This window comes from Aotus nancymaae, unplaced genomic scaffold, assembly GCF_030222135.1.
Source record: "Aotus nancymaae isolate 86718 unplaced genomic scaffold, 86718_ANA_hifiasm-v0.15.2.pri h1tg000021l, whole genome shotgun sequence".
NCBI lineage: Eukaryota > Metazoa > Chordata > Mammalia > Primates > Aotidae > Aotus > Aotus nancymaae.
This window is the reverse complement of record NW_026988433.1, coordinates 24,301,480-24,319,683: the sequence shown is the minus strand read 5'-3', so window position 1 is coordinate 24,319,683 and position 18,204 is coordinate 24,301,480. Positions and strand designations below refer to the sequence as shown.

General features: G+C 48.0%; 1 protein-coding gene across 6 annotated transcripts in view; it reads right to left on the bottom strand.

Moving 5' to 3' along the window:
* SSH1 (slingshot protein phosphatase 1) overlaps positions 1-18,204 on the bottom strand; it is a 75,385-nt gene that overhangs the window by 13,953 nt on the left and 43,228 nt on the right. For all 6 annotated transcript variants that reach the window (XM_021675533.2, XM_064379882.1, XM_064379881.1 and 3 more), the window contains 8 exons: positions 16,284-16,352; positions 14,399-14,464; positions 12,071-12,265; positions 10,737-10,830; positions 9,226-9,354; positions 6,318-6,364; positions 4,791-4,937; positions 3,061-3,261 (listed from right to left, as the gene is read on the bottom strand). In XM_021675533.2, coding sequence (XP_021531208.2) covers positions 3,061-3,261; positions 4,791-4,937; positions 6,318-6,364; positions 9,226-9,354; positions 10,737-10,830; positions 12,071-12,265; positions 14,399-14,464; positions 16,284-16,352 — 948 coding nt within the window. The remainder of the gene's footprint in view (positions 1-3,060; positions 3,262-4,790; positions 4,938-6,317; positions 6,365-9,225; positions 9,355-10,736; positions 10,831-12,070; positions 12,266-14,398; positions 14,465-16,283; positions 16,353-18,204) is intronic.

The window sequence follows — 18,204 nt, the reverse complement described above, 5'->3', positions numbered from 1 at the left end:
CCATCCTGACCACTATTCATTTATTTATATATTTTTGAATTTTTAATTAATTTTTGAAAAAGGATCTCACTCTGTTGCTCAGGCTGGAGTGCAGTGATGTCATGATGGCTCACTGCAGTCTGAACTCCTGGCCTCGCAGGTTCAAGTCATTCTCCCATCTCAGCTTTCCAAGTAGCTGGGATTACAGGTGTACACCACCACACCCAGCTAATTTTTGTATTTTTAGTAGAGATGGGGTTTCACCTTATTGGCTAGTCTGGTCTCAAACTCCTTCAAGTGATCCACCCACTTTGGTGCTATGATTACAGGCATGAGCCACCACACCCAGCCTCATCTTGACCACTTTTAAGTGTACATTAAATACATTCATAATGTTGTGCAGCCATCACCACCGTCCAGAGAGCCTCCAGACTAAGTCTCCAGAATTCTCTGCCTCTAATAAAGCTGAAATTTGGTATCCATTGAACAGTAACTCCCCATTCCCTTCTTCTTCCAGTCCCTGGCAACCACCATTCTACCCTGTCTCTATGACGTTGACTACTCTAAATATCTCAAATGCGTGGAAACGTATAGTAGTTCTCTTTTTTGTGATTGGCTGATTCTGCTTAGCACAATGTCCTGAGGGCTCATGCCTACTGTAGCCTGTGTCAGACTTTCCTTCCTTTTTAAGGCTGTGTGATATCCCACTGTTTGAATATGCTACATTTTTTTTTTCAGAGTCTCGCTTGTCGTCCAGGCTGGAGTGCAGTGGCATGACCTCTGCTCACCGCAACCTCCGCCTCCTGGGTTCAGGCAATTTTCCTGCCTCAGCCTCCCAAGTAACTGGGACTACAGGCACACACTACCACGCCCGGCTAATTTTTGTATTTTTATCAGAGACGGGGTTTTACTGTGTTAGCCAAGAAGGTCTCAATCTCCTGACCTTGTGATCCACCCGCCTCGGCCTCCCAAAGTGCTGGGATTACAGGCAGGAGCCACTGAGCCCAGCAGCCACACTTTGTTCATTCATCTATCAGTGAACACTTGGGTTGCTTCCACTTTTTGGGGGGTTGTGGATATGTTGCTATAAGCACTGGTGTCTCTTTGAGACCCAGTATTCCCACAAGTGGAATTGCTGGATGATATAGTAATTCTATTCCTACTTTTCTGAAGAACCACCATACTGCTTTCCACAGCACCTGTACCATTAACATCCACATTAAGGTGAGCATTCATTATTTGTTTGTTTGTTTTTAGACAGGGTCAGGTTTTGTCACCCAGGCTGGAGTGCACTGGTGCAATCTCAGCTCACTGTAACCTCTGCCCCCTGGGCTCAAGTAATACTCTCACCTCAGCCTCCCAAGCAGCTGGGACCACTGGTGCACACCACCATATCTGGCTATTTTTTTTTTTTTTTGTATTTTTAGTAGAGACAGGGTCTCACCATATTGCCAATGATAGTGACAGGAGGCAGAGAAATTCTAGTAAGACAGGGGCGAGTCCCTGGCAAAACCCCACCTTCAAGCTGAAAAGCCTGAAACCTGCGTCCCAAAGTCAGAACTTCCATCCCCATGTGCCTGCTCTCTCCGGATTGGTTCTTTCTGAATAATATCTTCTTACCAGTTGAATGTTGCCTTTTCCAAAACTATCTATAGCCCACTCTGCCCCCATCCTGTGCCTATAGAGACCCCAGACTCAGCTGGCAGAGAGCAGCAGCAGCTGGACGTCAGGAAGAAGTGCCGGGATGTCAGAGAGAGGCAGTTTGATTTCAGAAGATGGAGGCTGGATGAGGCAGAGAGGTGTCTTGACTTCAGGGGAGAGTGACCTTCCCTTCCCATCCCCTTTCTAGCTCCCCTCTCTGCTGAGGGCTGCTTTTATACTCAATACAATTCTCCACATTCACCATTCTTCAATTCGCCCATGTGACCTCATTCCTCTTGGGCACCGGACAAAAATTCGGGACACACGAGGTGTGGGTACCCAAAGACACTGTCACACTGGCCCTTTGCCCTTGCTGGCAGAAGGCAGCTGCCTCAGGCCCACTGAGCTGGTTACACACTGCTATCTGCAGATGGTGGAGCTAAAAGAGTATTATAGCACACCCTCTGAGACCTTGGGGTCACAGGCACCCCCACCTGGATGCTGCCTTGGAGTCTGCACAGAGTTTGCTCCTGCCAGCGCCAAAGAGGCTGGTTCCTCTACTTGCTCACTCCAGTTCTTGCACTAGTTCATTTGTACATTCTCTCCCATGAGTGGTTGAGTGGGGCGAGCTGAGTAAATGAGGCACCCTGTTACGAGTCCCACAAAGGGGTCAAGAAAATATCCTGCATCACCAAGGCTGGTCTCGAACTCCTGAGCTCAAGCGATCCATCCACCTTGGCCTCATGAACCACCATACTTGGCCTCAGTGTTTTAAAAAGCATTTTTGTTTAAGAGATGCGGTCTCGCTCTGTCACACAGGCTGGAGTGTAGTAGCACGATCACAGTTCACTGCAGCCTCGAACTCTTGGGCTCAAGCAATCTTCCCATCTCAGCTTCCTGAGCAGCTCGTACTACAAGTGCACATCACCATGCCCAGCGAAGGTGGGCATTAATTCTTAACTCAGAAGAAGGAACTGAGGCTTAGAGAGACTGATGAGCTTGCCCTGACTTGCCCTGCTCATCAGCGGTGGAACCTGGTTGCTGTGCCTCTCCAAGTCCTCAGGTTCTCCCGCAGCAAAGCCGGTGCACAGGGCTCGCACAAAGCAGATGCCCAGGAGGCGGGATGCGCACGTGCCTATGCCACACACACGAGGCCAGGCCTTAGCTTAGAACCAAGGCACTGTTCCCTCTGGCAGCAAAACCAGCTTTGTGTGTGTGCCAAGAAAATCAAAACAGATCCCTCCTGGAAACCACTCATCAAAGCCCAAACAATAGTTGTTTTTCTCAAACTGGCTCCCCCTGAGAGGCAGGATTTTGGCCGCGGAAGCGGCTGCTGGGCGGAATGGGAGCACGCTCTGCTGCCGACAGAGGCCTGGCTGGCTTGGCCGCAGGGCTGCTCCAGCTCCGCCTGCCAACCCTTCTCTCCAGGCAGGCACCCACCTTGCGTCCAAGATGCCTTCATACTCAGACAGCTGCCTCATAAAGCCCGCGTTGGGGCGCGTGATGCTGCGCTTCTGCTTCACGTAGTTATATGCTTTTTCCAGAGGCCAGCCGAATTCCTTCATGGCATAGGCTATGACCGTAGAGGCCGAGCGACTCACGCCCATCTTGCAATGCACCAGGCACTTGGAATGGTTCCTCCTGCAGGGGCGGAAGCAGTTGTTGGGGGAGGGACATGGGAGAAGCAGTGGGGAAGGAGTTAAAAAGCTCCAACAACTTCATTCTCTCAAGTTTTACTGGAATCATTTTTCTAAACCCTATAGTTATCTTATTGCTGAAATCCTCTTACATCTTAATGTTTAGGAGCAGATGTCCACACACCCTCTAAGGAAATAACACTGCTGCAGAATCAATTAGCACACAATGGAAAATAAATCTGTTCTGGCCTAGCCATGTTTTGTTTGCAGGGAGAGCTTCAACATTTGGCTGCCTTCAGGGACAAAGTGAGAATCTTGTCACATGGCTGGGATAGGGGACCAAAAACCCTTTCCTGGGCTGAGAGTGGGCAGCTAACGGGATTTCTACAAGAGCTACTCAGCTGCTACAGCAGATGGAGACGGTGAATTAGTTATTGCAGAAAAATGGGGTCAGCGAACTGAAAGCTGCAAGGCCCTGGGGAACGTGAGATGCTCTTCAGACGGGAGGGCCAGGGAGCAGGAGCGAGGGCGACGGCAGAGAAAAGCCAGGAATGGGAGATGCGGTTGGTCCATTATTTGTAAGGAGGCAGTGCCGGCCCAGGCCTGGCTGATTTACCAGATATGGCCCAGGGGACAGTGTTTCTTTAAGTATCACTAGCTCAAGAATGTGAAGGAGCGCCAGGCCAGTAAGGGAGCACCTGCGAAACTTTATTTGTACCAAAGGCAGACCCACCAGGTGGAAGCTGGCTCCAGTTTCCTATACCCCAAGCTTGAAATTCTCCTGTAAATCTCAGTGGTTTCCCGCCTCCCCCAGCTGCTGGTCTAAAGTCTCCGTCAAGGGAGTCTTTGAGTTTGTCTCCTAGAATACAAGGGAACTAAGATTTGGTTAAGGACACACCATGTAGCTTTGACCCAGAGGAAGACAAAACAGAAGAGGGTGATTGTCTTGATAGCACCTCAAAGGGTTCTCTCTTTCTGTTCTCAACTCCAATAAGGCAGAGCTGTTTCACAGGGGAATAAAGTGAGCACCAGAGACCAGTGAAACCGGTGTCAGGCTCAGGGGCAGTGGCGCTGGCCACAACATCCAATGGGCTGTCCTGTTCCATGTGACAGTAACTCAGGGAGGAAAGGCGGGCCATATTCTTAGGGAGGCAGTCCCAAAGAAGCTCTAAGCCTGTGTCCGTGCAGGCCCTACCCTAACCCTCCTTTGGCTCGGCAACTTCCTAGGGGTGGGGCCCTTGAGCGTCCACTTGGTATCTGGGGCTTGCCTGGAATCAGAGCTGATAATGACGAGGGGGGTCAAATGTCACAGTCAAGGATAGGTGGGAGAGAGTAAGCTCAATAGGGACTCTACCTGGAGAGGACCAACCACTTCCCTTTGGTGCTTGGTGTCCTGCGACTAAAAGCAAAGGTCCATCCCACATCAAGTCCCCTCCCAGCAGCCGACTCCTGCATCTGCAGTCCCGTTGGCTCCCACCCTCCCAGCCTCTGCCAGTCAGTTGCATCCTTAGCCCCGCCTCTCTACCCACTTACTTCGCTTTGTTTATAAAGTGATACGCTTCGTTCCAGTGTGCGAGAAGGTCTGTCGTCTCTTCGTCATAGACTCGGATGTTATGATACGCAAATAAGCCAGGAAAAAAATTATCGATTTCTCTGGTAACATTTAAAATGTAGTCAACCCTGCAGTGAGAAAAAAAATAAGAAACACATTTGGAGAATCAGAATGAGGAACTGAAAAAGCAAGGTAATAAAAAACTGGCAAAGAAAAGAAAAGGAAACACACATTAGTAAAGGGTCATATGCTCGTGGCGAGACTTGTTTTTCTTTAATAGTTACGTTTTTTTGGTATTTTCTAAATGCCCTCTAGATGGTGAGAATGTGTTATATTTATAGTAAGAAACCAAATTTCTTTATTTTAAAAATCTTATAAAAAGAAAACTCAGCTTAAAGCATTCTAGAAAATTAAATATATATATGTATTACTTAAATACATTTATAACTATTCATAACTGAGTATACAGAGGCTTTAAAAAATCCCACAGTCTTCACTTAAATAGCTAAGAAGGAGACTACATCCATCCATTATCTATATCCTTGGGAATTGCCTTAAATCTTTTTTTTGGAACAAGGCAAGATATATAAATAAGTATTTGACAGGGTCTGCTAACCCGGGTTTTGTAGTTCTCTAAACTTAATCAATACTTTTACTTCTGGAAGAAAATAATGTCAGGAGTTATAGGTTTCATGATATTTAGACATGCTTAAAAAAATACCTATGAAAGTCCTTAATTTATTCCCAGCAAGACAAAAGCACAGAAGAGTACGGCCTTAAGTTTTAAGAATACTTTCTGTTGAAAGAATGCATCTTAACCAGTAGTTCTAAAGATGTATTTTAAGATTTGTTTAGTCTTGAGTTTTAAATGTGGTAATTCTAGAATGTCATCATGTCAGGCCCACAGAACGGTGATTTTGTGGCTGTGTTGTTTTTTTAAAAAAAGTCCAGACATCTGTTCTTGAAGGTCTAGATTGAAACATTTTTCATCCCTGCTGAGTGCTTGTCAGACTAGGACAGGCATACGCTTCTGGCCAACACTGAGCGTAGAGTTGCAGGATTCCCACCAGGCCCCAAAGCAGAAGCTCAGACAGAGCCAGGAGTGGCCCAGGGATCAGGGTGGCAGACTAACAGAACAGCCAGCAGACCTCTGCGTCCACACTAGAGTTTGCAGCAAACTGTGCGGCGCAGGGAGGCAGGGGGAGGCGGCACAGAGCTTGATCAATATCCAGGCAGTCCTACAGCACTGGAGTGGGATTTTAAAAAGTTTTCCTCAACCCACACAATCACTCGAGACTTCAGCACAATCTAAACTCCATGAATTATTCAGGGCGTGGTGTTTGGAAGCACATCTGTTTAGCTATGCACATCAACCCCTGGCAGCCACTTCAGAGACCAGGGTGCAGGCAGTTACAGGCAGGCGGCCCCAAGGTCTCCCCCTCTATGGCAGAGTGGAGGGTTTCTAAGCTGCCTGGAAGGACAGGGAAAGACAAGGGGAGGAGACTCACCCTGAGCCCTGCAGTTCCTCCAGATTGGATGCATTCCATTCAGAGCCCTGGGAGACAGATCACACAAACTCCTGTGAGTGTCACATGTCAGCCTCAGAGCTGCTCAGGGGATGCACAGTTTGCCCTAGCCCTGGCTGGGAGGTCTTATTTCACAGCCCCTTGGCCTCAGGGAACAGAGGGAACCAGCGGCTGATATTCAAGGAGGTTCCTGAGTGAGTATTCACAGCATGGGAAGAAGGAAGGGAGGGAGGGACAGAGGGAGGGAAGGGTCCTGGCCCTCACTGGCTCCTTGGACTTAGGGAAACAGCAAGTCCAGGAAAACCTGCTCCCCGTCTCCCCACTTCCTTTCCTAAGATTCCGGTGGGGTCCTGTAAGCAGAGGCAATGACCTGAGACCTCCCACCCAGGGAAGGGCACGTTCACAAGCCACTAATTAAAGCAGGAATCCTTCTACCTTGTGGGAAGTATTTTGGCAGTACTGAAAAAGTTCCCACCCTCTGACCCAGTAATTCCACTTACAAAAAGCTATCCTGAGGAAATAATCAGAACTCATACAGTGATTTAGGTAGGAGAATATTTATAATTATTTGTAATAAACCAAGAGAAACCACCCAAATGTCCAATGGGAAAAAAATGAGTAAAATAAATGGGGCTGGATCTTCATGATGGAGTCTTTAAAACAAATTATCTTTTTGCAGAACATTTAATGACACAGGCAAATACCATGTAAGGAAAAAAATTTAAAAAGAGATCAGGATACAGAACTATATAAACATAAACAGTACGATGCTTTCCTTTCTGTTCCTTTTTATATATTTTAAAATTTTATTTATTTATATTTATTTTTTTTAAAGATGAGGTTTCACCATGTTGGCCAGACTGGTCTCGAACTCCTGACCTCAGGTGATCCGTTGGCCTCAGCCTCCCAAAATACTGGGATTACAGGCATGAGCCACTGCGCCCGGCCTCTGTTCCTTTTTAAAGAAGCTATATATGCGTTTATAAAACCCAAAAAACAGAAGACGGGAAAGTAAATATGCCAAAATGTTACAGGGACTACCTCTGGATTGAGATTGGGAATGCTTTTTTCTTTCTTAGATCTATTTCTATTTGCAGATTTTCTGTAATGTTTTAATTTGGTACTTTTAAAAAATGGTATCATTGAAAAACCAAGCATTCAAAGGTCATGAAACAGGGGAAAAAAAGAAAAGAAACAATGACCACTCTGCTCTTAGGAAATGCAAACAACATAGTGTCATAAAGAGCAAAAGAATCCATCTTTGTCTTCCTATAAATTTCCTTTCCCAAGTACCCAAGAGGACAGACCCCCCAGGACCCTGGGGTGGAGGGGCCCTGAGCAAGCTGGCAATGTGCAACACTAGCTGAATTTTCATATTGGAGGGAGAGGCCCAAACATAAAAATTCCTTTAGTATCTCTCATGGAAAAAGTGACATAAAGCACCGAACCACACCAAAAAATAACGCAAGCACCACAGAAGCTGTTGAGTGTCCTCTTGCTGTGACTGCCACCTAGTGGAGAAAGATGGAACGAAGGTGCCTTCTGTTCCCTTCTCACCAGGGAAATTCAACAGACTTGCCAGGGAGATCAGTGCCCAGGACTGCCCATGGCTTTCAAATCCACACATGCACATGCATTTTAATCAATAACTATATAAGCTATATAGATCTGTTCACATAAATATATTAAAAATACACATATCTATATATCTATATAGATATCATGAAATATACATGGTAACTCTTAATTACTTCCTACAGAATACGAAGTCATTCATGTCTCTAGCAGCAAATTTACTTCCTTAGCTTTCCCAGGAAGCACTTTCTCCTCTAACAATGGTTACCAAGTATTAGCGCCTACAGAAACTGCACTTGGTGCTTTAGATATGTATTTTTTATTTTATTTTATTAAAAACTATTTTTTAGAGACAAGGTCTCACTATGTTGCCCAGGCTGGCTTCAAACTCCTAGGCTGAAGCGATCCTCCCACTTCAGCCTCCTGAGTAGCTGGGACCTGGGACTATAGGCATAAGCCACTGTGCCCAGTTTGTATTTTATTTAATCCTCATAGTCATCCCTTGGGGTGTAGGATGAAGAAAAACAGAGGGAAAGGGACTTTTTCTAAGTCACACAGCTGCTGAGGCTGAGAAGTGGGAACCTAGGCCCCGGTGGGTACTGATTTTCATGACACTGCTCGGCCTCTCTAATTTTAGTAACATGCCTTCCTGTATAGCCTCTCTGACTTTGAAAACTTGCCAGTTGCCTTCTATGGAGATTTACAGCATTCAGACAGTCTGAGCAAGCCATGGAGGTGCACAGCGATCAGCATAACCCACCAAGAACTACAGGACCGGGGGAAGGCTTCCAGCGGCCCTGGAGCCATGCATGGAAGAGCTGTCTGGACAAGCTCGGTGGGAGCTGCATGTCAGCTGTGTGACCTGTCCTCCCTGTTGTTTCTTGTGTCTCAGGATGGCTAGGCATATTTCTGGGGTTTGGAGGCAATGCTTCCTTTAGCAACTGGGGTTTTTTAGCCCACAAACCACTTGGAAGTAGCTAGATGGGGCTGATGGGGCCTATGTATTCATGGCTGAAGAAGACAAAGGGTTTGAGAGAGTCTGAAACACATGCCAGTTGACTATGCCAAATAGCTCCCAAACAACTCCCCGCAGCTCAGCTGGGAGCCACTTCTCAAACAGCTGGCTCAAGAGCAGATCAGCAGGCTGCAGGCTGGAGAAGGGGCCAAAGAGGGGAGCTCCCACCAGCCAGAATGGAGGCTTCCACAACTCAAACTTTTTGCCTGCTTTTTCTCCCGGACTTGCTGCAAACTCCAAACAACGAGGGTCCGATTTATGTCCCCCCAAACCAGATACTGCCAGGGCCATGCCTCTTACAAGATAAAGATGATCGAAGATAAGGGAGGGCTTGTCCATCTGTCCCAAGATAAGTAGCATCTCATTGTCTATGAATTCCTTGAATTCCTTCAAGTTACAATTCATCTGTTTCTCTAATTCATTACGGATCTGTGGAGTAGAAAATATTAGGAAAAGTGATTTGTTAAAGAAAACAATTGTCCGCCTCAAAAGAATTAAAGTTACAATGCAAACTTGGCTATTTCCAAAAAAGGTGGTTTTTCTCTTTTTTTCAGAGTAATACATTTATACACACGCAGCATACACATGTGGGTGGCAGGAATGCAGGTTTCTCAGCTTAGAAGTAAACCCAACTGAGGAAAGTTTATTATTTCAAATGAGGAATTTGATTTCCATGAGATCTCTTCTACCGAGTTTAAAGCACTTTTACTTTTGTAATTAAATGTCATATACAAAGAATCTAAAATCAGTTCCATTTTTCTTGGAAAGGTATCAAAATACGATTTCTAAAAAAAATGTATTCGTTAATTAAAAGACAGAGTTGGATGCAGTAGCTCACGCCTGTAATCCCAGCACTTTGGGAAGCCTTGGTGGGAGGATTGCTTGAGGCCAGGAGTTCAAGACCAGCCTGGTCAACATAGGAAGACCAAGTCTCTTTAAAAAAAAAAAAAAAAAAAAAGGCCAGGCATGGTGGCTCACACCTGTAATCCCAGCACTTTGGAAGGTCACAGCGGGCGGATCATGAGGTCAGGAGTTTGAGACCATCCATCTCTACTAAAAAAATACAAAATATTAGCTGGGTGTGGTGGCGGGTGCCTATAATCCCAGCTACTTGGAAGGCTGAGGTAGGAGAATTGCTTGAACCCAGAGGCGGACTTTGCAGTGAGCTGAGATCGTGCCACTGCACTCCAGCCCACGGGACACTGCGAGACTCCATCTTGAAAAAAAAATTATATATAAACTTTTAAAAAGTCAATCTCAACCTCTTAGATCCACTCAGTTTAATCTTTTATAATTTGTTGCATACCTTGAACAAAAAGCGATGGGAAAAAAAAGTGATCCAGGAAAAAACATGAAAAGGTAGAGAGAAATTATTCTAGAATTTGGTATTTGCAGGTCAGCTGTCATCCTGTGGAGAAGTAGGTCTGCTGTCTCTTCCATAAAACCCAAGGTAATACGGAGCAGAAGAGAGAACAAGGGAGTGTTACTAACACAGGTCAGTGCTTCTCGGTGCAGTCTACGGATCTCATAGAATGAGATCTCCCCAAAGCCCATATAGGTGAGGCTCAGAAAGGTCAAGAAATTTGTCCAATGTCTCATAGCTGATAAGCGGCAGATCTGGAATCAAACTGGAGTCTGACTCCAAGGCCTGCTGCGATTATAGAATGAGGCAGAAAAAAGCTCCCGGGGGCTGTTAAGGGGACAGGTAAAGGCAGCCAGGTGCCTGGTCTGCTTCAGCTGCACTTTTGGCAGCAGGACACAGGAAGGCCTCGTGACCTCTGAACTGCAGTGAAGGGAGGAGTTTGTCTTACCTCTTTGGAGGTCACGTTTTCTAGATCCTGGCTCATCATGATGCTTCGGAGCTTGGCTTTGATGAGGCGCTCGGTCCTTTCCCCTTCGGTGGGCCTGTAAAGAAACGACGTTGAGGAGAGCAAGAAGCTGCAGAAAGCTTGAGGTCGGAGGTGTCAGGAAGGCCAGATGTTCCTGGGTCTAAACAGAATGCTGCTTGGCAAGGAGAGCACACTTCCTGGTGCGCATGTTCTCGGGCAGTAGGGAGAGGCGCACAGGAAACCCGCTGTGGCTCTAGGATCCCCACGGGAGTGAACAGAGTGGAGAGCAGGTCAAGGGGGCAGAGGGCAGTGTGGAAACTCACGCTTTGCTCAGACAGTCTCAGGGCAGGACGCCGGAATGGCCAGCGCAACGTCCCCAGGCCCCCGGGCCCTTGAGTCTCTGCCCGAACACGTCTGGGCATGAGGCCCTCACTGTCTTGAGGCAGCCCCGCCCAGCTGCAGTAGCTCCCACTATCCCCTTCTTCCTCGGAATCAAACTCTGGGTATTTCCTTGCTGTGGTTTTAACTCTAGGGGACACACAGACCAGGCTAATCCTTCTTCCCCACGAGCAATCTCCAAATATTCAAAGGCAACTATCCTTCCTCCCCAGTCCAGCTTGTGATGTCAAGGCCTCTCTTAATGTGGCTTCCATCCTTCAGGTCTCTGCCCTCTGAACATGCCGTGGTTTATCCACAGTCCTAAAATACAGTGTCCTGGAGGAATGCCACACTGTGGGAGCAGGGTCCGGAGCCCGACAGGAGGGGCGACCAGCGTTCCACCTCTCTTAACTAGATCTCAGCGAGCGTGGCCTCTCCACATCAGCGCTGTCGTAGGTCACAGGGCACAGGTCCTGTGGTTCCCCATGGCTGCTGCTAAGGCAGGCTGCCCTCAGCAGTTGTGTTTTTGGATCCAAGGAAGCAGAGGACAGATTCCTAACTCTCCTCAGAGCAGAGCAGGAGGCTCTGGGAATTAAGTCTCTGATAATCTGAAAAGGCCAGACCACAGAGCTCTGCAAGGAGCTGGGGACACAGAGGGCCATACATTCCTTTGAGAGTTTGATGGAAGTTATGGACCCTGTCCCCAGAAATGGATTTACCAGATTCATCAGTAATTTTTTTTTTTTTTTTTTTGCATGGGACAGGGGCCTGTGACACAGGCCCCTGCTAACGCTGGTTCTGGGAAAGCTGGGCTGTCACTCAAGGGACTCCAGGGGAGGTGTGGCCCAGTGCAGGTTCCAGGTTGGGCACAGGGCAGGTGGGGGAGAGGCGGGTGCCTGTGGGCTTGGGTGGGCTCCCACAGGAGGTGCCACCCTTACTTGTCCACAAACAGCGCGGGGGAGTCGGGTCGCGTGGACTCCAGGTCCTGCATGGCATTCCACTCGTTGATGCAGCTCTGCTCGGAGCTGATGCAGCTCTCATAGTAGGTGGCCCAGATGAGAGCTACGCCCCCGGGGAAGTAGTTGTGCCTCCGGGCCACTTCGCAGGCCTTGTGAAGCACCTGCAGGGCAGACCTGGGGTGAGGAGAAGAGAGGGTCAGGTCAGGAAGGCGCGAGAGATGCAGGATTTCCTCCTCTGACAAAGGGGTTCAAATACAGGAAAGGAAGGGCAACTTTTTAATTATTATTATTTTTTTAATTTCTTTTTGAGACAGAGTCTTGCTCTGTTGCCCAGGCTAGAGTGTGGTGGCATGACCTCAACTCACTGCAATCTACGCCTCCTGAGTTCAAGCAATTCTCCTGCCTCAGCCTCCTGAGTAGCTGAGACCACAGGCGCCCACCATCACGCCCAGCTAATTTTATTTTTAGGAGACATGGGGTTTTGCAATGTTGGCCAGGCTGGTCTTGAACGCCTAGCCTCAAGTGATCCGCCCACCTTGGCCTCCCAAAGCACTGGGATTACAGATGTGAGCCACCATGCTTGGCTGAGAAGGGCAGTTTGTAAAGGGCTTACTCTTTCTTTTTTTGTGGCGGGGGATGGAGTCTTGCTCTGTTGCTAGGCTGGAGTGCAATGGTGCAATCTGGGCTCACTGCAACCTCCAACTCCCTGGTTCAAGCGATTCTCCTGCCTCAGCCTCCCAAGTAGCTGGGACTACAGGTGCATGCCACCACGCCAGGCTAATTTTCGTATTTTTAGTAGACACCGGGTTTTACATCGTTGGTCAGCATGTTCTCCATCTCCTGACCTCGTGATCAGCCCGCCTCGGCCTCCCAAAATGCTGGGATTACAGGCGTGAGCCACCGTGCCTGGCCAAGGGCTCATTCTTACAGCTGTGCTTACACGTAGGGGTGCTGGGGAATACACACAGTTTGAAGCATCCAGCCGGCCAGGCACAGAGTTCATCCCCGGGACACATTCATTGACTGAATCTAAGAGTGGACAGAACACCCTACACCATTTCCAAAGAGGGGCAGAAACAAACAACAAACTACTTCATAACGCTTCTAATCAGGTGGTTGACGGGTTATTTTACAACCCATCAATTAACTCCAAAGAATTAAGATCTGCTCTTGAAGCTGTGGTAACCCTGAACATAAGACCCACAATTAAGCCTAGCAGCTGGAAGAAGAAGTCTTTAATATGCAACAGATACATCTGCCTGCATTCTAAATAATTACATTTCCATCCATCCTCCCCATCAACGTTCTAATGGCTTAGATGCTTAGATTTCTTAAGGAAATAAGTTCTAGAAAGTCATTTTAATACAGAAACAAATGGAAGAGGTTTGGGGAGGCAGGCTGGGAAACAATATTAAGAATCTGTTTTATTTAGTCACCCTCTTTTACGTCGTCTTTTGTTTGTTTGTTTGTTTGAGACAGAGTCTTGCTCTGTGGTCCAGGCTGTAGTGCAGTGGTGTGATCTGGCTCACTGCAACCTCCACATCCCAGGTTCAAGCGATTCTCCTGCCCCAGTCTTCTGAGTAGCTGGGATTAGGTGCACACCATCATGCCTGGCTATTTTTTGTATTTTTAGTAGAGACGGGGTTTTGCCATGTTGGCCAGGCTGTTCTCAAACTCCTGACCTCAGGTGATCCACCCACCTCAGCCTCCCAAAGTGCTGAGATTACAGGCATGAGCCACTGCACTCAGCCCATTTTACTTCTTTTTACAAAAAAAAACCACATATATATATATAGGCTGAGGCCAGGTACGGTGGCTCATACCTGTAATCCCAGCACTTTGGGAGGCTGAGGTGTGAGGACTGCTTGTGGCCAGAAGTTTGAGACCATCCTGGGCAACATAGTGAGACCTATCCAAAAAAATACAAAAGTTAGCTCGTTGTGATGGCACGTGCCTGTAGCCCCAGCTACTTGGGAGGCTGCAGTGGGAGGATCACCTGAACCTGGGAGGTCAAGGCTGCAGTGAGCCATGATCGCACCACTGCAAACCAGCCTGGGAGACACAGCAAGACCCTGTCTCAAAAATACAAGAAACCCCAAACTGCCCAAGCATTGTGAATATACTAATGCCACTGAAAACTGTGTCCATAAATATGGTAAAAATGGTAAATTTTATGTTACATATATTTTGTGCCCCCCCTAAATATGTGCATACATAACAAGCTTCTCGGTAAAAGGGGTTTTTCTGTTCATGCTATCAGCTAAGAAAATATTTCTAGGGAGTTAAAAGTCCTAAAACCACACTTACCACATGGCCTGGACAGACACAGGCTTAAATATGTGCATCCTTCCTGCTGTGCTCACGCTGAAACCACTGAGAAAGAAAAACAGAGAGAAACATATCCGTGATGAGAAATCAGTCCCTTTAGTGAAATCACTCTGGGAGAAGGGAGCGGGCCTACCTGCACGCTGGAACAAGCACATCTCATGCCACCTGATGGGGGATTACGGAACCCGCTGCGGCAGAGACATGGGCAAGGGCAGAAAGAGACACATTCTCCGATGAGGAGGGCTTGTTTTTAACCCAGCAACTGGAGTTCCACCAAAAACTGAAAGCCTGGCAAAGGGTGCCAGATAAGGACCTCCAAGAGCATCTCTCCTATGCTCCCACATGGTTCCTGCCTACCTGCCACCTCCCGCCCCACACACCTGGCCATTCCTTTTTGTAATTGCATGGAAACTATATTCATAGGATTGCATGGAAAATAATCAATATATAAAAATATCTATTAATATATTAATAGAAAAGTGTTAATATAAAAATATAAATACTAACGTAAAATATTAAAAACTAATACAGGCCGGGGGTGGTAATCCGAGGATTACAGGATCACACCTGTAATCCCAGCATTTTGGGAGGCCGAGGTGGGTAGATCACCTGAGGTCAGGAGTTTGAGACCAGCCTGGCCAACATGGTGAAACCCTGTCTTTACTAAAAATACAAAAATTAGCTGGGCATGGTGGCACATGCCTGTAGTCCCAGCTACTCGGGAGGCTGAGGCAGGAGAATCACTTGAACCCAGGAGGCAGAGGTTGCAATAAGCCGAGATCGCACCACTGCACTCCAGCCAGGATGACAAAGTGAGACTCCGTTGAAAAAAAATTAATACAAAGATATTAAAATTAATATATTTTAATATTAATTTTAATTTAATTAATTTAATTAAGTTGATTGACTTAAACAACAAATCCAATTTTTATTTTCTCTTCCCATCCTATAAGGCAACATAACCCTGACCTGCTTAGAATCCCCGTGTAGGGCCACTTTCCTGTTCTCTTTCTTCCCACTCCTCGTGGCGCCCACGCACCTCCCTGGGAGTGAATGTGTGTGGAAGCTGGATGTCCCCTCATCCCTACTGCCTGCTCAGGCGGAACTGGTTCATTCTTCCTCTGTGGCCCCCAGGGTGGCACCTGAAACCTTGTTGTGCCCATCAGTTGTATATCTCTCCCTGCACTCCCAAAGCTGGTGAGTTCCTGCTGCACCACATTCATCCGTGAATTTTCAGGACAAGCCCCGTGGAGGGCATGCGGTGAGAGTTCTTAACCCATTGAGGTGGTGGATGGTGTCAGTTTACTGCTGTCTTGGACTTCACACAGCAGCAGATCCCCTGTAATCACTCCCACTGATACTTCATGAACTAAACTCCCTAACAGGATGGCCAAAACACACCCTCCTCCATGCAGCTCACTCGAGGGTGATATGACTTCTCCCGCAGTGACACTCCCATCACACGTGAGTCTGTGCTAATGATCAGCCAAGGATGCCCCAACTAGCTCATGTTCAAAGCTTACATGCATTGAGAGAAGGTTTTTTTTTTTTTTTTTTTTTTTTTTTTTTTTTTTTTTTGAGACGGAGTCTCGCTCTTGATACCCAGGCTGGAGCGCAATGGCGCGATCTCGGCTCACCGCAATCTCCGCCTCCTGGGTTCAGGCAATTCTCCTGCCTCAGCCTCCTGAGTAGCTGGGATTACAGGCACGCGCCACCGTGCCCAGCTAGTTTTTTGTATTAGTAGAGACGGGGTTTCACCATGTTGACCAGGATGGTCTCGATCTCTTGACCTCGTGATCCACCCGCCTCGGCCTCCCAAAGTGCTGGGATTACAGGAGAGAAGGTTTTAAAGAGATTTCCTTACCCGTCTCCATCAAGGTGGATTTTTGTGTCGCTCCACAGCCGGAGAACCATCCCAATGGTGCAGCTTTTACTGCAAGGGGGGAGAGAAGACGTGGAGTTAGCATTCACCCACGTGAAGGTTCACCCACACAGCATTTCCAGCTTACCGCCTGGCCCAGGACCAGCTGTTGGATATACATGTGGGAGCGGTGTCTGCATAGGAAGTATTCACTGATGAATTCTAGAAGACACGCGTCAGGGATGGCTTTGTGGACACGACTCCGTACGTGCTCAGCCAACGCTCTTGGGGTACAGTGTGGGCTGACCGCATGCACACTCTACAGCAGGGAGGCAGCCGCCAAGGGCTGGTGCTCTGCTGGCAGGGGCCACATGTGTACTCAGGGGTACACAGGCAAGTACTAGTGGCCAAGCTTGGCCCGGCCTGTCCTGGGTGGCGGGGAGGGGAGCGTGCTCACACTGTCCCTGGAGCTCACCATCAGACCTGTGTGCCTGCACCTTTAGTGTGGCTGCAGTTTTACAGCCTCCCTTAATCTGGTTTTGTTTTGCCCATCCTACCAGTGAAATGATACCAAATGACTGCAGAGACTGGCGCCACTAAAAACGGGGAAAGAAAGGACTTATCAGAGGGTCTGCTTAGATGATGATGACAATTATGCAGGCGTTTAAAAGTCAGCTTGTGAGAAGCCGCTATAACTGTGCCAAGGGCCAGCTCCGAGGACCTTAGGAATCTCACGCTTCCATCTCTACTGCTGCCAACACCACGGTCACATTTTTGTGTGCTTGTGTGGATGGGGCCTCTGGGGCTCACAGACCCAGCTCCCCTCCTGGACAGCAACCCCCGCTCCGCCACCATGCAGGATTCTTCTCAACCCCATGCTTCTATATCTATGGGGAAGGTTGTTCCAAGCCCTTCTGGCCAATGATTCTCAGGCTTTTGGGTTGGACAGATTCTCAGGTCCCTCCCTGCTGTCCTACCCACTCTGGAGGGACTAACTGTATTTCCCTTATAGCATTGTAAAATAAAATTTATGTTGGGCCTCACAGCGCTCTAGGGACCACATGGCTGCATCAGCGCCAGGAACAGGCAAGGAAGGGGTCCCTGTGGAGCCCAAATCCCATAGGCAGAAGCCAGGTCAGACGGTGTCCTGGGAACATGCGAGCAGGCCTAGAAGACCTGACCTGAGCAATGACGACTGTCGCCAGGAATTGATAAGGAGGTGGGCACAGCATAGACAGCTGCAGAGAGCACAGGACGGGGGGCGCCAAGGCCAGGCCCAGACCAGGAGCAGGGCCTTCCAGGGCAGGCAGAGCCCAAGATGGCAGGGATAAGACTGCCCATAGGAAATCAGGGGCACAGGAAACCATGTGGAACCCTAACCCCTAGACCGGCCTCCCTTGGACACAGATGGGCAAGAGGCTCAGCCCATGGGTGACTTCCACTCAGGTCCTTCAACTAGAGCCATGAGCACGAACCAGAGACCTTGCATGACTGCAACACTCCACACATCTCCTATCGTCCCCTAGCTGTTACTTTTGTGTTTCCAGCAGTCCTATGATGATTAACAGTAAGATTTCTACAAGAAAGGAGGGCCCATGGGAAGCATATTTTTCTTTGAGACAGGGTCTTGCTCTGTCGCCCAGGCTGGAGTGGTGCAATCACAGCTCATGGCAGCCTCGATCTCCTGGGCCAAATCAATCCTCCTACCTCAGCCTCCTACCTAGCTAGGACCACAGACACATTGCCACCATTCCCAGCTTTAAAAAAAAAAAAAACTTTTTTGTAGAGATAAGGCCCCACCATATTGACCAGGCTGGTCTCAAACTCCTGGACTCAAGCAGTCCTCTTGTCTCCATCTGGGAGCATATATGGGAAGCAGGAAAGGGATATATATCTAAACTGGGTCTATTTAGAGGAAAAGTGA